Source organism: Myripristis murdjan, chromosome 24, assembly GCF_902150065.1.
Source record: "Myripristis murdjan chromosome 24, fMyrMur1.1, whole genome shotgun sequence".
In the NCBI taxonomy this organism is placed as follows: Eukaryota; Metazoa; Chordata; class Actinopteri; order Holocentriformes; family Holocentridae; genus Myripristis; species Myripristis murdjan.
Window position 1 is genome coordinate 10,601,425 of NC_044003.1, and position 15,879 is coordinate 10,617,303.

General features: G+C 41.0%; 1 protein-coding gene across 2 annotated transcripts in view; it reads right to left on the reverse strand.

Moving 5' to 3' along the window:
• The window catches only part of LOC115355927 (beta/gamma crystallin domain-containing protein 1-like), a 31,829-nt gene that overhangs the window by 3,624 nt on the left and 12,326 nt on the right, over positions 1 to 15,879 (reverse strand). For both annotated transcript variants that reach the window (XM_030046854.1, XM_030046853.1), the window contains exons 8-19: positions 15,165 to 15,304; positions 13,130 to 13,256; positions 12,188 to 12,223; positions 11,357 to 11,517; positions 10,386 to 10,512; positions 8,950 to 9,095; positions 6,396 to 6,522; positions 5,182 to 5,211; positions 4,949 to 5,061; positions 4,123 to 4,255; positions 2,892 to 3,031; positions 845 to 968 (exon numbers count right to left, since the gene is read on the reverse strand). In XM_030046854.1, the coding sequence (XP_029902714.1) occupies positions 845 to 968; positions 2,892 to 3,031; positions 4,123 to 4,255; positions 4,949 to 5,061; positions 5,182 to 5,211; positions 6,396 to 6,522; positions 8,950 to 9,095; positions 10,386 to 10,512; positions 11,357 to 11,517; positions 12,188 to 12,223; positions 13,130 to 13,256; positions 15,165 to 15,304 (1,404 nt within the window). The remainder of the gene's footprint in view (positions 1 to 844; positions 969 to 2,891; positions 3,032 to 4,122; positions 4,256 to 4,948; positions 5,062 to 5,181; positions 5,212 to 6,395; positions 6,523 to 8,949; positions 9,096 to 10,385; positions 10,513 to 11,356; positions 11,518 to 12,187; positions 12,224 to 13,129; positions 13,257 to 15,164; positions 15,305 to 15,879) is intronic.

The window sequence follows — 15,879 nt, forward strand, 5'->3', positions numbered from 1 at the left end:
TGAGATAAAGATCGATATAAAAAAAGACATTACCCTTATGAAATTATGATCATTAGTTAATGTAACACATTGATGCCTACAGTAGGAAGGCATACTTGCCAACTCTCTCGATTCACGCGGGAGACTCCCGATTTTTAACCCTATCTCCCGCAATGCTCCCGGTCAGTAATTTCTCCCGCTAATCTCCCGATTTTACAGTGAAGGAAACAAGTGAGATTGTGGGGGGTATTTGTTGCAGTATCTGGCCATAGCTGCCAACACTCGTTTTTTTCCAGGTTTCTCCCGTATTTTAGACTCATCTCCTGCCGCCCTCCTGTTTTGTCTTTTCTCCCGGGAATCTCCCGTAATTTACAAGCCCTAATTTTGTTTTTTAATAATAATGAGAAGCACACAATAACAAAGGTTTTATTTTGAAAGCTCTGACCGGAAGCCGCCGCAGCTCCGAAACACACGGCGAAATGTTTTTAACTGTAAGTAAAAGTGCACATTTTCCAGCCTGTGTCAGACAATGCCGAGTTTACTGACTAATTATTAAAAACCTGGATGTGTTGTAAATCTTAACCCGCTCGACAGGCACTAATATCCCCGCACATTTTCTGCTGCTGACTCCCCCCCCAGCCACAAAAATCTCCCGGATTTTACTACTCAAATGTTGGCAGGTATGGGAAGGATGTGTGCACAATTTCACTATGATTGTGATTTAGAATGTGTAAAATACCTATACATCACAGAATGAAATCATTTATGCATTTTTCCACCTTTGACTGCACACTGTAGAGTTTTTGGTGGAGAAACCTTGACGGTGGGGTTGTGACAGCCATAAGAGAAGGGTGTTGCCTCTTACCTGCATGAGAGGGCGGAGGGATCCAATTTTGTTCCAGCCACTGAACTTGCGCCAGTCGGCCACCTCACCAGGCTTCAGCAGAATCTGAGCACCGCGGTAGTTGACTCCCTCATACAACACCCACCTGATGGAGGAAACAAGAAAAAAATCCCAGTGGAATGAAATACTGTGGCCAGAGTTATTTGTAATCCAGTTTAACCTGTTTCAGAAATTGTTCTAGGAACAAGTATAAATATGTCGAAACAAATCACAATACGGCAGATCAGCTCACTAGTATCAATGACACTTGCTTCAAGAAAATTCTGGAAACAAGCTGATTATGTCAGCATTAGCCGTTTTTTTCACCTGTTTGAATAAAAACATGATTTTAACACTGAATATGAAAACTAATAGTGTTTTTCAAATACCTCCCAGCTATATAAATGCCAATTTTCCCTGCCTGTCTGTGTCTGGCAGTTTTCCTGACACTGTCACAAACTGTTCTCATGCAGTAAACCCAAACCCTCTAGCACCTGGTGCAGGCAAGAGCACTCTTAAGAGCACTTTATCCCACATAGCACTTTGTGAAAAATAGTTTTCCCACAATGTCTCAAGCCTCAGGATCATGTATAAGAGTGTGACACTCATTGCTGCTTTCAACTCGGGGCTCAATGCCTCCATTCTTTGGCTGATTCCCCAACTCTCCTCCAGCAGGAATGTGCCACTCCACAGACATTTCTGGCTCTCAACAGTCCCTTTATTTCCTTGGGATGACCTAACACCTCTGGTCTGAATCTAGCACATCAGCAGCAGATCTTCACCTGATCACTCATCTCTCCGTCTGTCAGAGAAGTCACACTCCAATATGGGATGTTCTGCTGACAATGCATTCTGCATCCAACTGGAATTGATAAACTGTCATGCCTGAGGACACAGGCCAAAACCACTTCACCTACTTTGGCGATGAGGTATACTGTGGTTTGAAAATATTTCAAAATGCTGACTGTAACATAATTTTCTGGGGGAAAAGACCCTGGCAAGCTGTCTTCTTTGCTTTATCACACTGACAGACCTGGATTAAATAAGCCTTGTGCAAATGCTGTCGAAAGTAATTTCAAAACAAGGCCTTGAGGTGCACGAATCTGCAAATACAGACCATTTATTTGTGCATGCAACCTTGATGTTTTCCTCAATAAAAGACTGTCTCACCTGTAAATTCTTCGCCTTGGTGCTAAGACCTTGAAGTTACCATTTTAACATTTAGCAAGAAAAAAAAATTCCCAGTTGCAACACAATTGCCTTTGTGGTGTGTCTTGTGTGTCTTAGTGTTTTCACCTTACTTGTTCTACAATTTTTAGTTTTTATTATGACGTTTTACTGCTTTTGACACGTTCTTGAATGGCACCAAAATAAAGCTTACTTAGCAGTTAACACTGCAATACTTGAAACTGACAAAACCTTGAAGTAAACACAAAATTTGTCTGAGTCAACGACAATGAGAGCCCTGCAGACCATTACGTGACATTAAATCGTTAAATCGACCTGCCGCAATTTGATTCTAGCAGCTTTGAGACACTTTTTGTACAAGCCGGGTGATGTTCGCCACATGCTGCTGTGTCAGAGACCTGAAGCAAAAAGTGTGAAATTCAGTGAAGTCTGCTGTGCTCTTTTTTGATAACTTTTGAATTGGAACAATGCAAGTAGATTAAAAAAAAAAAAATTAAAAACAAGTCAGGAGTTAGAAGTGGGGCTGCTTGAGAACCAGGAAACTCCACTGAAGGGCATGTCTGAAGGATATAGGATGTTTTTCTGCTTCACATCTTCCCGACAGAGAAAAATGGCTTTGACAGCACAGTGAATTTTCTCTTCAGTGCGCACACACACACACACACACACACACACACACACACACACACACACACACACACATGCACACGCACATGCACACGGCTATTACACCTACAAATGTCAAACTCAAACTAAGTGGTGGGAACTTGGTGATGTCTGCATAACTAGTATATTCTTCCTGCAGGGTTATTCAGCTGGACAGTGACTGTGATGCACTCACATGCCCCCTTCCACCAGCACAGACTGGACGCGGCTGCAGCCTCCAGCCAGCTGAAGGTTGACTGATCCGGCCATCAGAACCACTCTCTTCCCACGCAGACCGCTCCGCTCAAAGAGGGTGATGGATGGCAGCGAGAACTCCTGCCCGGGGAGAGAGAGCACATTATGTGAAGGAGTGGGAGGAACGCTGCAGCTTTAGATGCTTTAAATGTATGTTGAAGATTATTGTGTAGTTTCCCTGAGATCAGATTAAACTCCCACCTTGGTGCTTGTTGGCATTTGGCATTATGCTTAACAGAGGGGCATTTTCTAAAGTGATTTTCCTCTCGAGCGTTTGCGATACGGCAAAAGAGCGATAATATGCCATGTTTTTCAATGAGGCCGATGATTTCATGCGTGACAGGAGTTGATGGGAGCACAGAGCACAAAAACACCAGAGCCTAGTCCGTTGAAAAAGGTGAAAACAAAACTTTTGCATCGATGAATGAAACCAGCACCCGCTAACAGACGTTATCAGCCAATTAAATGTATCCCACTGCTGCACACTGGTTTCAAGACACCCCTGCAATATAGTTGGTTTCATGCAAAACTGAAAGATGCTGACAGGTGGATGCAATGCAGGGATGGAAAAAGGACTCAAATCCTGAACTTAAGTAAAAATAGCAATGCCATAATGGAAAAATCCAGTAAAAGTAAACATCTTGCATTCAAAATGTTGCCTAAAGTACAGGTGTATCACCGGTTAAATGTATTTAAATATGAAAAGTAAACATAATCATTGTGCATAATGGTTCCTTTCAAAGTGTTAAATTATTGGTGCATTATCTGGTAAGAGGTACTTAATGTTGTAGCTCTAACTGCTCCATGCTGGCTAGTTCACACTCTAACAATGCCTCACATTGGATGTTCTGCTTGTAAACCTTATTCTGCAATGTTGCAAATAACTACAGAAATCAGATATCTGTAGTGCATTCAAATGTACAATACTTCCCTCTGCAATGTAGTGTAGTAAAAGTATGAAATAAAAATGGAAACACTCAAGTGAAGTGACAGCACTTGAGTAAATTTTCTGTTTCTGATCACCTCTGATGCCATGCAGATGGTGCCTAAATCAGCTATGGGAACTCATTCAGAGATGCTGCATGATTCAGCCCTTCAGATTATCTTTTGAAAAGGGGAATTTAAATGTCAGTGGGACTGCCTAATTAAGAAAAAAGGAAAACATTTCTTACAAAGCCAACAGTCTGCAGAGACAGGATGGAGGCGTTGGGGTTCACACAGCCCATTGCTCTCAGGTCAGGGTAGCTCCCCACTTCTAACACGTACATCTTATCAGTGAAGTCCTGGCCCTCAAATGCCAGCCAGCTGAGAGGCATTTGCACATACACACACACACAGACACACATGCACAGACACAGGTATATATGAGGAACACATAGCTGGGATAAGCAGTTTGGAAAATGAATGAATGAATGAATAACATGACGAATCGTTCTGGATTTGCATCTATATTCTTGATCTGAACATATTTGCCTATCACTGATTTCCACTTGTGATGTCAGCTTCTAATTAAATGTAATGAACGTCAGATGAAAATAGATGAAATGTGGCATTAGGATGTGAAAGCTGTAAACACAGCAAGTGGCTGATGATAGGCAGAATGCATTAGTAATGCCTGAGGATGAGCTTTGCATTCTTGCCTGTAAAGCCGAGCCATCAAATTAATGCTTATATTGCAATATGAAATATCAGTGTTAGTGTAATGAAAAACAGAACACAATATGTAAATCACAATGGATTCAAAGTGGGGTATTTTTTCTGAATGAGGCACTGACAGTGAAAAGCCTCTGGAGGATGCACCTCTGCAGAACCACAAATACGCCGTCATATGAGGAGACAGAATTATATTCAGGTAATGTGATAGCAGGTCACCAGCTGGAAGTCTCAAAGGAGATATTCTTACAATCGACTATTGTATGTCTGTGAAAATTGTCTCTGAGATAACTGTCAAAATAATGTCAGAGTGATATCTGGTCCATGTGGAGCAGCATTACTCACCTGCCAGCCAGCACCTTGCAGGAGGCCACAGAGAAGCCCTGCTGCAGGGAGGCTGCGCTGTCTTCTAGGACAAGGACAGAGCCATGGAAACCTGGATCAGAGAAGAGCTGCACCTGAGACACACACAGCAAAACAAGTGTGAGTCATCCACTCTGAGTCACCCATCCTGCTCAATAGCTCATTTTCGATGTAACTGAGCAAGATTAAGTGTTCTGTTCTTTTTAATTACTTACCTTAAACTTGGCGGGGATCTGAAAATCATCCTGAAATGAAACAAAAGGGCGATAAGAGTCACTCACCTGCACATTTTCAACCAGACGAGTTAAAGCACAGGGGGGTTGTCTGATCAAGGATACTTTAACATTTAGGTAAAAATCCAGAAATCCAAAATAAGGCTGCACAATTATGGCAAAAATGACTAACACAAATAATTTGCCTAATATTGCAAGCATGACATTTGATTGTGATCATTTACTCATTTCCAAACAACAACAACAACAACAACATCACTTTTGGACCTTAGCATATGTATTTCAGTTTTTTCCATGCAGTATCTCTCAAAGTTGCAGCACCTACAAAGTCTGGTTTTCACTGTCACTGTCTTACTCTTATTACTTATTTATTTATTCATCTATTTATTTATAATATGGATTTATTTATAATTGCTACTTAATAAATTTGGGGTGCAGACAACCATATGGCAAAAACTGCAGGCACGTGTCAAATTACAATTCTTGGGTATTTTACATTTGCATGTTCACACTCGTTCACACTCTTTTAATCTATAATATCAGACCAATCCAGTGTTTCCCATATTTCTTGTCTTTGTGTTTTTCCAAAGAGTCTATGTAAGATTTACACTGCAAAAAATCTGCATCTCTTCAAGTACTTCAGTCTCATATTCAGTCTTAAAATCTTCTTCTTTCTTTAAACAAATGAAAAAATCTGCCAGTGGAATGAGATGATCCCACTTGTTTCCAGTGCCGTTTTTGCTTGTTTCAGATATTTTTCTGAGAGCAAGAGAAAATATGTTGAAACAAGGCAGAATGAGGCAGATCAGCTCTCTAGCATCAACAAACTGACACTTGATTCAGGAAAAATGCCGATTATCACTGGAAACAAGTCAGATTATCTCATCCCACCAGATGCTTCACTTATTTTATGAAAACAAGATTTTGCCTTTGAATATGAGAAAAATGACTTAAAATGGAGGTGATGGAAGTGCTTGACACATCACATCACTAAAATTACAAAGAGCACTTCAGCATGGCCAGACTATATAATTATTAATAGTGAAAACATGAAATCAAAATAGTTATCTATGACTGATAAGTGTGCAGCCGTGCTTGTGGCTCTTGTGGGAATTGAGCTTGTAACATTTCATGCTTGTGACTGGATCATCCTGCTACCCTAGAGAGGCAGTAAGCTTTGGAAGAAATCCTGTTACCAGTACGATGGGCATTGCAGAGGCAACTGTGGGCCGCAGAGCACCCCAGTCCTCCGGGCTTCCATACAGGCCTTTCTCCAAGACGTAGGGCTCGCCGGAGAAGCCTGGCTCTTCAAACACAACCCATCTGACCGAGAAATCAGAGAAGGAAGCATAAATTATCAGCTTATTACTAATACTTAAAAGCCAAAGACCATATTTAATTAGCACCGACATTTCAGATTTGCTTCTTCTTCTTTTTTTTTTGCTGTAATGTGATGTTAATCATTGGGGATGATGCACTGTCTTTGATGTCTTTGTGCACCCACGGCTGCTTACACAACTGAAAAACACCACAAGCTTTCATGCTCAGAAGCACAAATACTGTGTGTTGCTCAGTTACTGTATGTCAACATTTTTCATGATTCTTGGACAGAGTCCAGATTGATGTTGGTCGCCCACATGACAGTGGCTTAGTAGCTATGTACTGTATGTGCTCTCATGGGAAATGTGGAATATTTTGTTTGTGTGTGGAGGCGGGGGGGGATTTCTACTAGAAAGAGCGGCTAGCAAACAGACAGAGAGGTGACATTTGCATTATGTGTGTGTATATACGTGCGTGTCTGCTCACGTTAGAGCCTACAAACAAGTCTCTATCTGCAGTGCAGAACCAACACACACAGCCAATCGGAGGCTCAGAGGGACAGCGGCACGACAAGGGCGAGGCTGCACAATTTAATGACAGGCCAGCGGCACAGCAAAGAAAACCTTTGAGACTGCTGCAGCCCTAAAGCTGGGAAAAACGCTCCATCCATTCCATCTTAGCATTTTAAGACTTCCTCACATGGGTAGCACTGAGTGAGCACCATTACACTGCAAAATTACTAACCTCAACAAGTAATTTAGTCTCATATTCAGACTTCAAATCTGTTTTTTCTTAAAGTAAGTGAAAAGCAGGGTGAGATAATCCCTATTTTTTCGAATGCGGTGTCACTTCTTTCAGGAAGTATATTTATGCTGAAGCAAGGCAGAGTAAGGCAGATCAGGCCATTATCGTCAAGAAAATGACATTTGATTCAAGAATGTTCTGGAAAGAAGCTGATTACTGCTTGAAAAGCCGGTCAGGTGGCACCCTGGAGGGGATAAGGCGTTGGGTCTTGGGTGCTAATCTCACTTAAGACTGGGCCTATCAGTCTCATATTTTTGGTGCACAGCTATGACTGTATGATCGAGGAGCTCTCATGGTGGCAGTGATGCAAAACCTTTGAAAAAGATGTTTTGTACCATAGTCAAGTCCTAACTTCTCAGCGTGTCAGCCAAGTCCAAGCACCAAAGAGGGGGAGATCTGAACTCTACTGAGTGCACTCTTCTAGTTTCACTTGTCTTAAGAAAAAACAAGATTTTTAAGGCTGAATGTGAGAGTAAATTACGTGTAAAATACAAAGGATTGATATTTTGTGCAGTGTAAACATGCTGTGTTTCATAATAGTGATTACTCTTGCATTGTTTAGGCTGATTAAAATTTGCTCCCAACAAAGAAACAAATGATTTGATTGTGTCATACAAAATGGAAAACATGGGGCTAGTATCTGTAATGAGTGTGAGGCAAAACAGAAACAGCTGGGAAAATCATTAATCACATTTCAAGCAATCCACTGCCACCGTACCTGGATTTTTCATAATCCCTAAGTGGTGATACAGAAGTCAAAGCAGTGATCCAAATATAATGCCATTCTGTGGAAACTCCTCAGACTGTCTAACTGACTGAGAAATTACAATCCTCCTCCACACCCTAAACTCATTTCAACCTTAACCTCACTAAAGCACGGCATGAAACAGTCAGACACCTGACCAGCTTGCAGTGAAAGGAAATGAGGCGTGGCCGACCAAACACAGAATTGGGTAATCTGTCTCAACCTGCCACAAAGGGTATGACAACCATGCAGCCAGTCCTACCACTGAGTCAATAAAAACACGCAAGAATTCCCGCGAACTGTAACCTCAGCTAATGAAAGGGATGAACACAGGAATGCATCTTAAAAGCAAACACGGTGAGCCGTCACCTGCCAGTGGGAGCCGGCGAAGAAAAGTAGGCCAGCGAGGTGAGCGCTGTTCACCACAAACAAGTGAACACAAAGTTGATATGAACGTGTAGGAGGACAGATCCAGCTGAGTAACATAAAGCATCTACAGATAAGATGTAATTACTGCAGCTGAATAAATGATAAAGCTGTGAGTCGTCTAACCTGATAGTCCCCATTGCTGCGGATATGACAGTGAAGTTTAGAAGGATAGGCTACACATGAGATAATCCCACTTGTTGTGTTGTTATTGTTCTGATGCTGATTAACTTGTTTCAGGAATGTGTCCCTTTTTTGATCCTAGTGGGCTCATCTGCCTTACTCTGCCTTGTTTAACATATTCATACTTGTTCCCTGTTTCCAGCAAAATTCCTTAAGCAACTGAAATTGTACTGGAGCCAAATGGGATTATCTCATCCCACCGGCAGATTTTAAGAGTCAATATGAGGCGAAATGAGTTAAGATGGAGATTTTCTGCAGCGCTTGTCACTTACACGCCGCCGATGACGTCGATAGACTGTGTCCTCGAACCGTAGCCCGTATCCTCCATGTTGGCGACAGGGACTGAGACGTCAATGTTGACTCCCAGCTCGCCGAAGTCTCTGTCGCTGAACATTTTGAGGTGCGGAGACATGAAATCCTGCAGCAGGAATAAAAGCATATAAATCCAGTGACCATCACACCCAGCTTCAAAATTGAAAAAAAAAAAAAAAAAAAAAAAAAGACCTTACTCTGCACTTATTGTTTTTTCTGCTCCATTTTATGCACCTCTGGTAGGCCTAAGTTACCCTGCAGCACCATAGCACTTTCCCTTTGATTGTTTTTATGCACTGTTTTTCTTACGTATTGTTTTTATGAATTGTTTTTTTTTTTTTTTTTAATATATGTATTGTTTTTTTTATGTATTGCTTTTATGAACTGTTTTTATGACTTAGTTGTAAAGCACTTTGTGTACCTTTTGGTTATTGTAAAGGGCTATAGAAATAAATTTGATTTGATTTGATTTGATTTTGCTTTTAATGCAAGCAATAACAGAAATGTGTCTATAACAAGGTGCATGGCTCACAAAAACACACACTAATACACATGCTGTAAATACAAAATATTGTAAATAAAAGGATCATACAGTAAAAAAAAATATGAGGGATATGAAGTAAAAGTAACATTAAAAAAAACGAAGGATGAAAGTCCACACAGTGCCCTGGCAGAACCTACAAGCATCTGCACATAACAACAGCTACACAAAACAGACTGCAAACCTACAATGAAACATCATTTTCATTGCTCACTATCTATTGAATTGTTGAAGGATGTCTTTTGTAAAACAGTCATTCAAAAGCATAATTCAAAAGCACAGTTTCCCCTTCTGTTTCATTACGATGGTGTCGCCCTGCATCAATCATGTCTATTGTCAGCAGGAAAACAATCAAATTTTGAAATCTAAGACATGAAATGGCATCTTACTCAATCTTATGTATTTCCTGCTACACCAGGATTTGGGAACATAACATGGGTAGAGATCACGGACACCAAAAGGACACCAGTTAGGAAGACAAACAGTGTTATTTGATGAGCTGGGCGGAGGGGCGGGATTGCTTAAAGAATTTGTGAAGGCGTTATTGGTTGAGGTTTTTTTACTGACGTCTTCTGCTGCAGAATGAAGTCACCTTACAAAAGGACACTGTATTCCAGGATGTAAACGTAATGGGAGTTCATTTCATAGCGACTTTAATTGTAATGAATATTGTCCCAAATTACTGACAATTGGCTGCTTTAATACAGAAAACCTGACACTGGCCTTCATTAAACAATGTTGTTTAAGTAAACTATTCTTCATGCACAGATATACTTTGAGTTAATGTATTTTAAGTTGGTGTATTACAGGTTGAGCCAAACATGGTGAGTTAGTGCACACTGGAGTGATGCTTACAGCCGGTATGGGTCGCAGTGAAAGCAGCTGTCCTGAGGCTGCTCCCCACTCTGTGCAGTCCAGGTACTCTCCCTCCTCCAGGACGTGCTGCTGGCCCTCGAAGCCGGGCTCGCTGTAGCCCACCCAGCTGGGACAGACACACAGCCACACATGGAAAACACTGGTTACTTAACACTAACAATTCCATTGCTCTGTGCGTGTGTGTGTGTGTGTGTGTGTGTGTGTGTGTGTGTGTGTGTGTGTGCATTTTTTTTCAGTGGAGGGGATGTTTAGTCATGTGACTCCATTGCCCAGACTGCTTTGCATGTATTTTATGTGCGATGCGTGTACACTGTAAAAATATCCATGCTGCATCATTTAGCCTCTATCAGTCTTACAAACTTGTTTTCCTTTACAGAAAAAAATCTGCGAGTGGGATGGAAAAAAAAATTCCACTTTTTCCAAAGCTGCTTCACTCATTTCAGGAATTTTTCTGGGAACAAGTATAAATATGATGAAACAAGGCAGAATCAAGCAGATCAAGAAGATCCTACTTCGTTCAAGAAAAAAATCCAGAAAAAAAGCTGATCAGCATTGGAAACAGATGGGTATAACTCATCCTACTGGCAGATTTTTTCACTTGTTTGTAGAAAAACAAGATTTTAAACTGAATATGAGACTAAATGACTTGTTACAGTGAGTATTTCTTGCAATTAATATTTTAATTTACTGTCCATAAGGATAACACAAGGGCATTGTTCGGCAGGAAATGTTTACAGACATGTTGCTGGGTTAGAACATTGCCATGGAGCTGAATTTGTAACACATGACTGCCTTACATAACCTCCAAATTACCATCTGGCACCAAATTTAAGCCTGAAAAAACCTTAAAATTTCTAGCTCTGCAGCCAACACGCCATGATTGCCTCCGAAACTGATCCAGCGCAAGAAAACAGAATAAAACATGGCACGACAGGACGGTAAAAACTCACAGCCCTCCGATGATCTTTAAAGAGCCCACAGACTTCAGCTTCTGGGAGTCAAGATCTGCTCCATCTGCAGCAACTTCTCCTTCGGCCTCGGCGAAGCTGAAAACCTCGCTGTCGATTTCCAAGCTCGAACCCTCGAAGCCAGGCTGCTCGTAAACCACGGCCTGAGCACAGAACGGAAAAAAACCCACTAAAATGAAGCTTGATTCCTCATTAAATAGGTTCTTCTGTATATAAAAGGAATGCTGTTAAGGGTAATGTGTAATTCGGGTCTGTTCTTGCCTGTTGACTTTTTTTATTTCTTTCTTTGTTTCTTTTGAGGTGAGATGTTTTTATTAGTTTCCTGAAAGTTTGTATGCTGCCTTCCAAAGCTGTAACTTTTCTCTTCTTTCTGTATTTGTATATGGTCAAATAAATAAATATGCTAACTAAACTGAGTAACTGTTTCATACTAAAGAGAAACATATTAATAACAAACTCTGAGTTATATTTTTTTTCTCACAACAGATGTAAACCTCATTGCAGATGACATCTTCAGTTTCACAATGAACATAATGTTATGATTTTAAATGAATAACAGTACCTTCTATCTCTGATGTTCAGTGTTTTCCAGGAATTATTTTGCAATGGATTTTTATTTACTCTGACTTTTACTGTGGATGTTTTAAATGGCCCTTTTCTCTGCCGTTAAAAACCGGCTGCACACTGAAATCTCTCCGAGTCACATCGTTCCCAGAGTCAATACACATTACTTGTTAATACAAGGATGAATTTAATCATAGCTGTATAATTACATGAGGTGGAAAGGTACAGGTCAATGTACACCAGACTTACTTTGACTTCATTAGGATTCTCCACTTTAAAGCCACCCTGGAACAGAGACATTATCATCAGCAGCCATTCTGCCACTCTAATTACATGCACAACGCATTAAAAGGAAAGAGTCGGCAGTTATGAGAGTCACCAATTAATTAGTCCCATTTCCTCAAAGCAATTCTTTGACAATAACAGGGAGCAAGGAAAAGGGCAAGGCAAATGTTTCTGCTGACCTGAACTTCTGTCTCTTGAATAACTAATTACAGATAATATTGACTGAAGATATCTGGGCACAGCGGCAGACAGACTGTATTTGTGCACAATGGAGACAAAGCGCTAATGGCAAGTTGCTTTTGAACTTGAACATTCGTTAGGAAACAGCACATTCATTTAGCAGCAGGCACAAATGCACACATGCCAACATTTAGGTTTCAAAATATGGGAGCTTTTTTCAGCTGAAGGGGGGTCAATCAACTAATGAATGAATGAATTAATAACCAGATTCATACAAACAAACTTTGCAAAAGGCATTGCCACTATCCTGGTGACTAGCAGAGACACATAAATGAAAACTGCTTAAATTTGCAGGTGTATTTGGATGTTGTGTTTGGCCGTGCAAATTACAGGAGTTTCCCGGGAGAAACCACAAAATGGAAGTGCGGCCTTGAAATACGGGAGAACCCCTGGAAAACTGGGAGTGTTGGCAGGAATGCAAATGGACCAGTAAAGCATGACAGAGGATGACGTATGGTGTGAGAGATTAAAAAATGAAAAAGATGCTGGACTTGTGCTTCAGTCACAAAATTCATGAAATCTTCACCATCTATAGAATAAAATACCAGCACTCATAAATGTAGCATGTCTTCAGCTTATTATACATTATGCTTTGAGTGCTGGTATTTTATTCTCTTGCTCCTATGTTCAATTTCAGTTTTGACTTGGCACAGAAATGCGACGTACCATTTTTAAGGGTCTAAGAGACCCAACGAAGGGCGAGGGGAAGCCCCAGGCCTCAGGGAAAGGGTACTCTCCTTTCTCCAGGACGGCCAGCATGCCCTGGAAGCCTGGATCGCTGAACACCAGCCACCTGGAGGGGAGAGGAAAAGGCCACAACCCACACAAAGCGCACATAAGCATTAAGCCGCAAGGCCACTTCGCATTTTACCTAAGTGCATCTCTTAGCTGCTCTAAAAGCATTGTGAATTCTGGCCTGAAGTGGCTTACTGCCTACACAGAGAACACACTGTCATAAAAACAACAAAAATGTTCAAGAGTCCTTGCAGTTTAATCACTAATTGTCAGATGTTATTTTTCCAACCAGCAATTAAGCCTTTAAATAACAGCTTAACACAGCTCTTACATAGCAGCACATAAGTGGCGCCCTGCAAAAAACAGTCTCCGTGTTACGAAGTCACTTAGTTGCATATTCAGTTATAAAATCTAATGTAATCCAACTTGTCCCCAATGCTAATTAAACATTTTCTTGAATCATTTTGTTGATAGTAGAGTGCTGATTTGCCTCATTCTTCCATGCTTCAACATTTTTGTACTTTAAACAATATTTTACGTCTGAAAATATGAATAGATGACTGTTTTTCTTTTTCTTTTTTTTTAAACTGTGGTTATACATAAATTTATAAATAAACTTCCATGGGGTACTTTGAGTATTTCACAATGGCTCTAAGTTGTGACTGTCTCTGCCAAACAGGACTGAGGATCAGGGCTACCTGTTTTATAATAAAATGTAGTTATTGCTCCTCTCTGTCCAAAGCACTTTTCTATTTTTAGCATAGCTCATGCTGTAAATAAAGCCCTAACCCTGGCAGTGAGAGAGCCGAGCTTCAACACACGAGCGCACAGTGCCTCGCGCAGGAACACATCAATCACCAGATCTGAGCCTCCTGTGAAATATAAAAGCAGCTCATTTGGTCAGTTTACAGGAACTGATACAGAATGCGATGCCAGCCTCACGATGACGACCGCGAGGCAAAAACAATAAAGTTCACAAAGTGCACTTTAGTGATCTCAGTTGAGCTGGGAACAGGTTAAATTAGTTTAACTCCAAAGTACATCTGCTGAACAGACATTCACACATGTCTCAGGGCGGGCAGAGGAGGAGGAGCTGCTGAGGCACAGCGATTCATCTGTGATCAGAAGTAAGTGGGTGAATACTGTGCGGGCATCTGACAGTCATTAACTCCAATCTGCGCGATATAATTCAAAAGATACTGAGGGACGGAGGAGATGAGGATGAAGAATGCGGAAAAAAACACAAAATGTTTTCTTCCAGAGAGTGTCAACATAAACCAACAAAATAAGATCGTATTATGACATTAACTTCCGTCAGGGCCATGGCACAAAATGTCCTGAAAACCTCTGTCTCACATGGAAAAAAGAGACACACCCTCTCTTCTGCCGAAAACTCTCCCTACCTATGTGTTTTTTCTCACCACCTCGGTCTCGACCTCTCTGTCCCGCCTTCCAAGCAAGTCCCCCGCTCTCTGTCTAACATGCATGAACAGGAAGGACATTCCTGTTCATGCAAATTAATTCCCCTCCCAAAAAAAAAAAGAGAAAAAAAGGGATAAATACTCCAGAAGGTGGTAATGATTATCTGTCAGCTCAGCCTCTCCTCTGACTGCCAGCTCATGCCAAATTCAAACAAGAACATCCTGGCTCACTTCAACATTTCCTAACTCTGCTTCTCTGGGTTGGTCTGCCATGCCACTTCACCCTGAAGCCATAAATACAAGATTGCAGAGAACCGGGATTTTCCCATTGCTTTCAGCCATGCTGCTGCAAAACTCTCACACACTACTTCTGCTTTGATTAGTACCTGCAGCTTGACGCCAGCGCTCTTTCAAGTCAAATCGTATCTCGACGTGACTCCCTTGCTCTCGCTCTTGTCAAGAAAAATCACAAAACCATATGGCAAGGTAATGATTTTAGCCACTCTGCTTAATTATCAAGCCGCTACAGAAATCAGTGCACTTACACCCCAGAGTGGACTTTAATGGAGGCCGTGTTCTGCAGGATGCCAAACGAGCCGATCTCTATCGCGTCGTCATGGTATGGTGTCATCCTGCCGTGGCCCTCCGGCTCGGTAAACAGGTCAATATGGGGGAGGCTGTAGTCCTGAAACAGGATAACACAGATATGGCAATTAGCAGCTGCAGAGACAGATAAGGCTCAATGCGCTGCCTCTATCATCCATGTCTGCCATGGATTTCATCCCTTTACATTTTAACCATGAATAATCAAGTGAAGTCGATACCACATTTTTCTCTGTTCTAAAGAAGTCAGAATTAGGGATTGGGGCTTCGAGATATATTGATCTTATATCAGTATCAGTATCAATATGAGAGTAGATATCATCTAGAGCAGGGATACTCAAGTAGTTTTGAAAAATGAAAAATGGCCAGGGGCCGCTGGATGAAATGAGCCATTATTGACTTGTTTCCTTTTCAAAATGTATATGTTGCAGTCATTTCTCCTGCTGTAACTAACACGCTAAACATGCAACATGACAGAGGCACTGTCACAGAGGTGATTACTTTTTTAACCGCTGAAACCAAGATATGCTTAAAATGAAATTACAAAAAAGACTAGAAAATTGTCTGATAATCAGCAAAGAATTTGAAAAAAAAAAACAAAAAGAAACAGAACTTTTGTTTAAGAAAAAAATACAGGAACAAAATGCTTTCAGAACA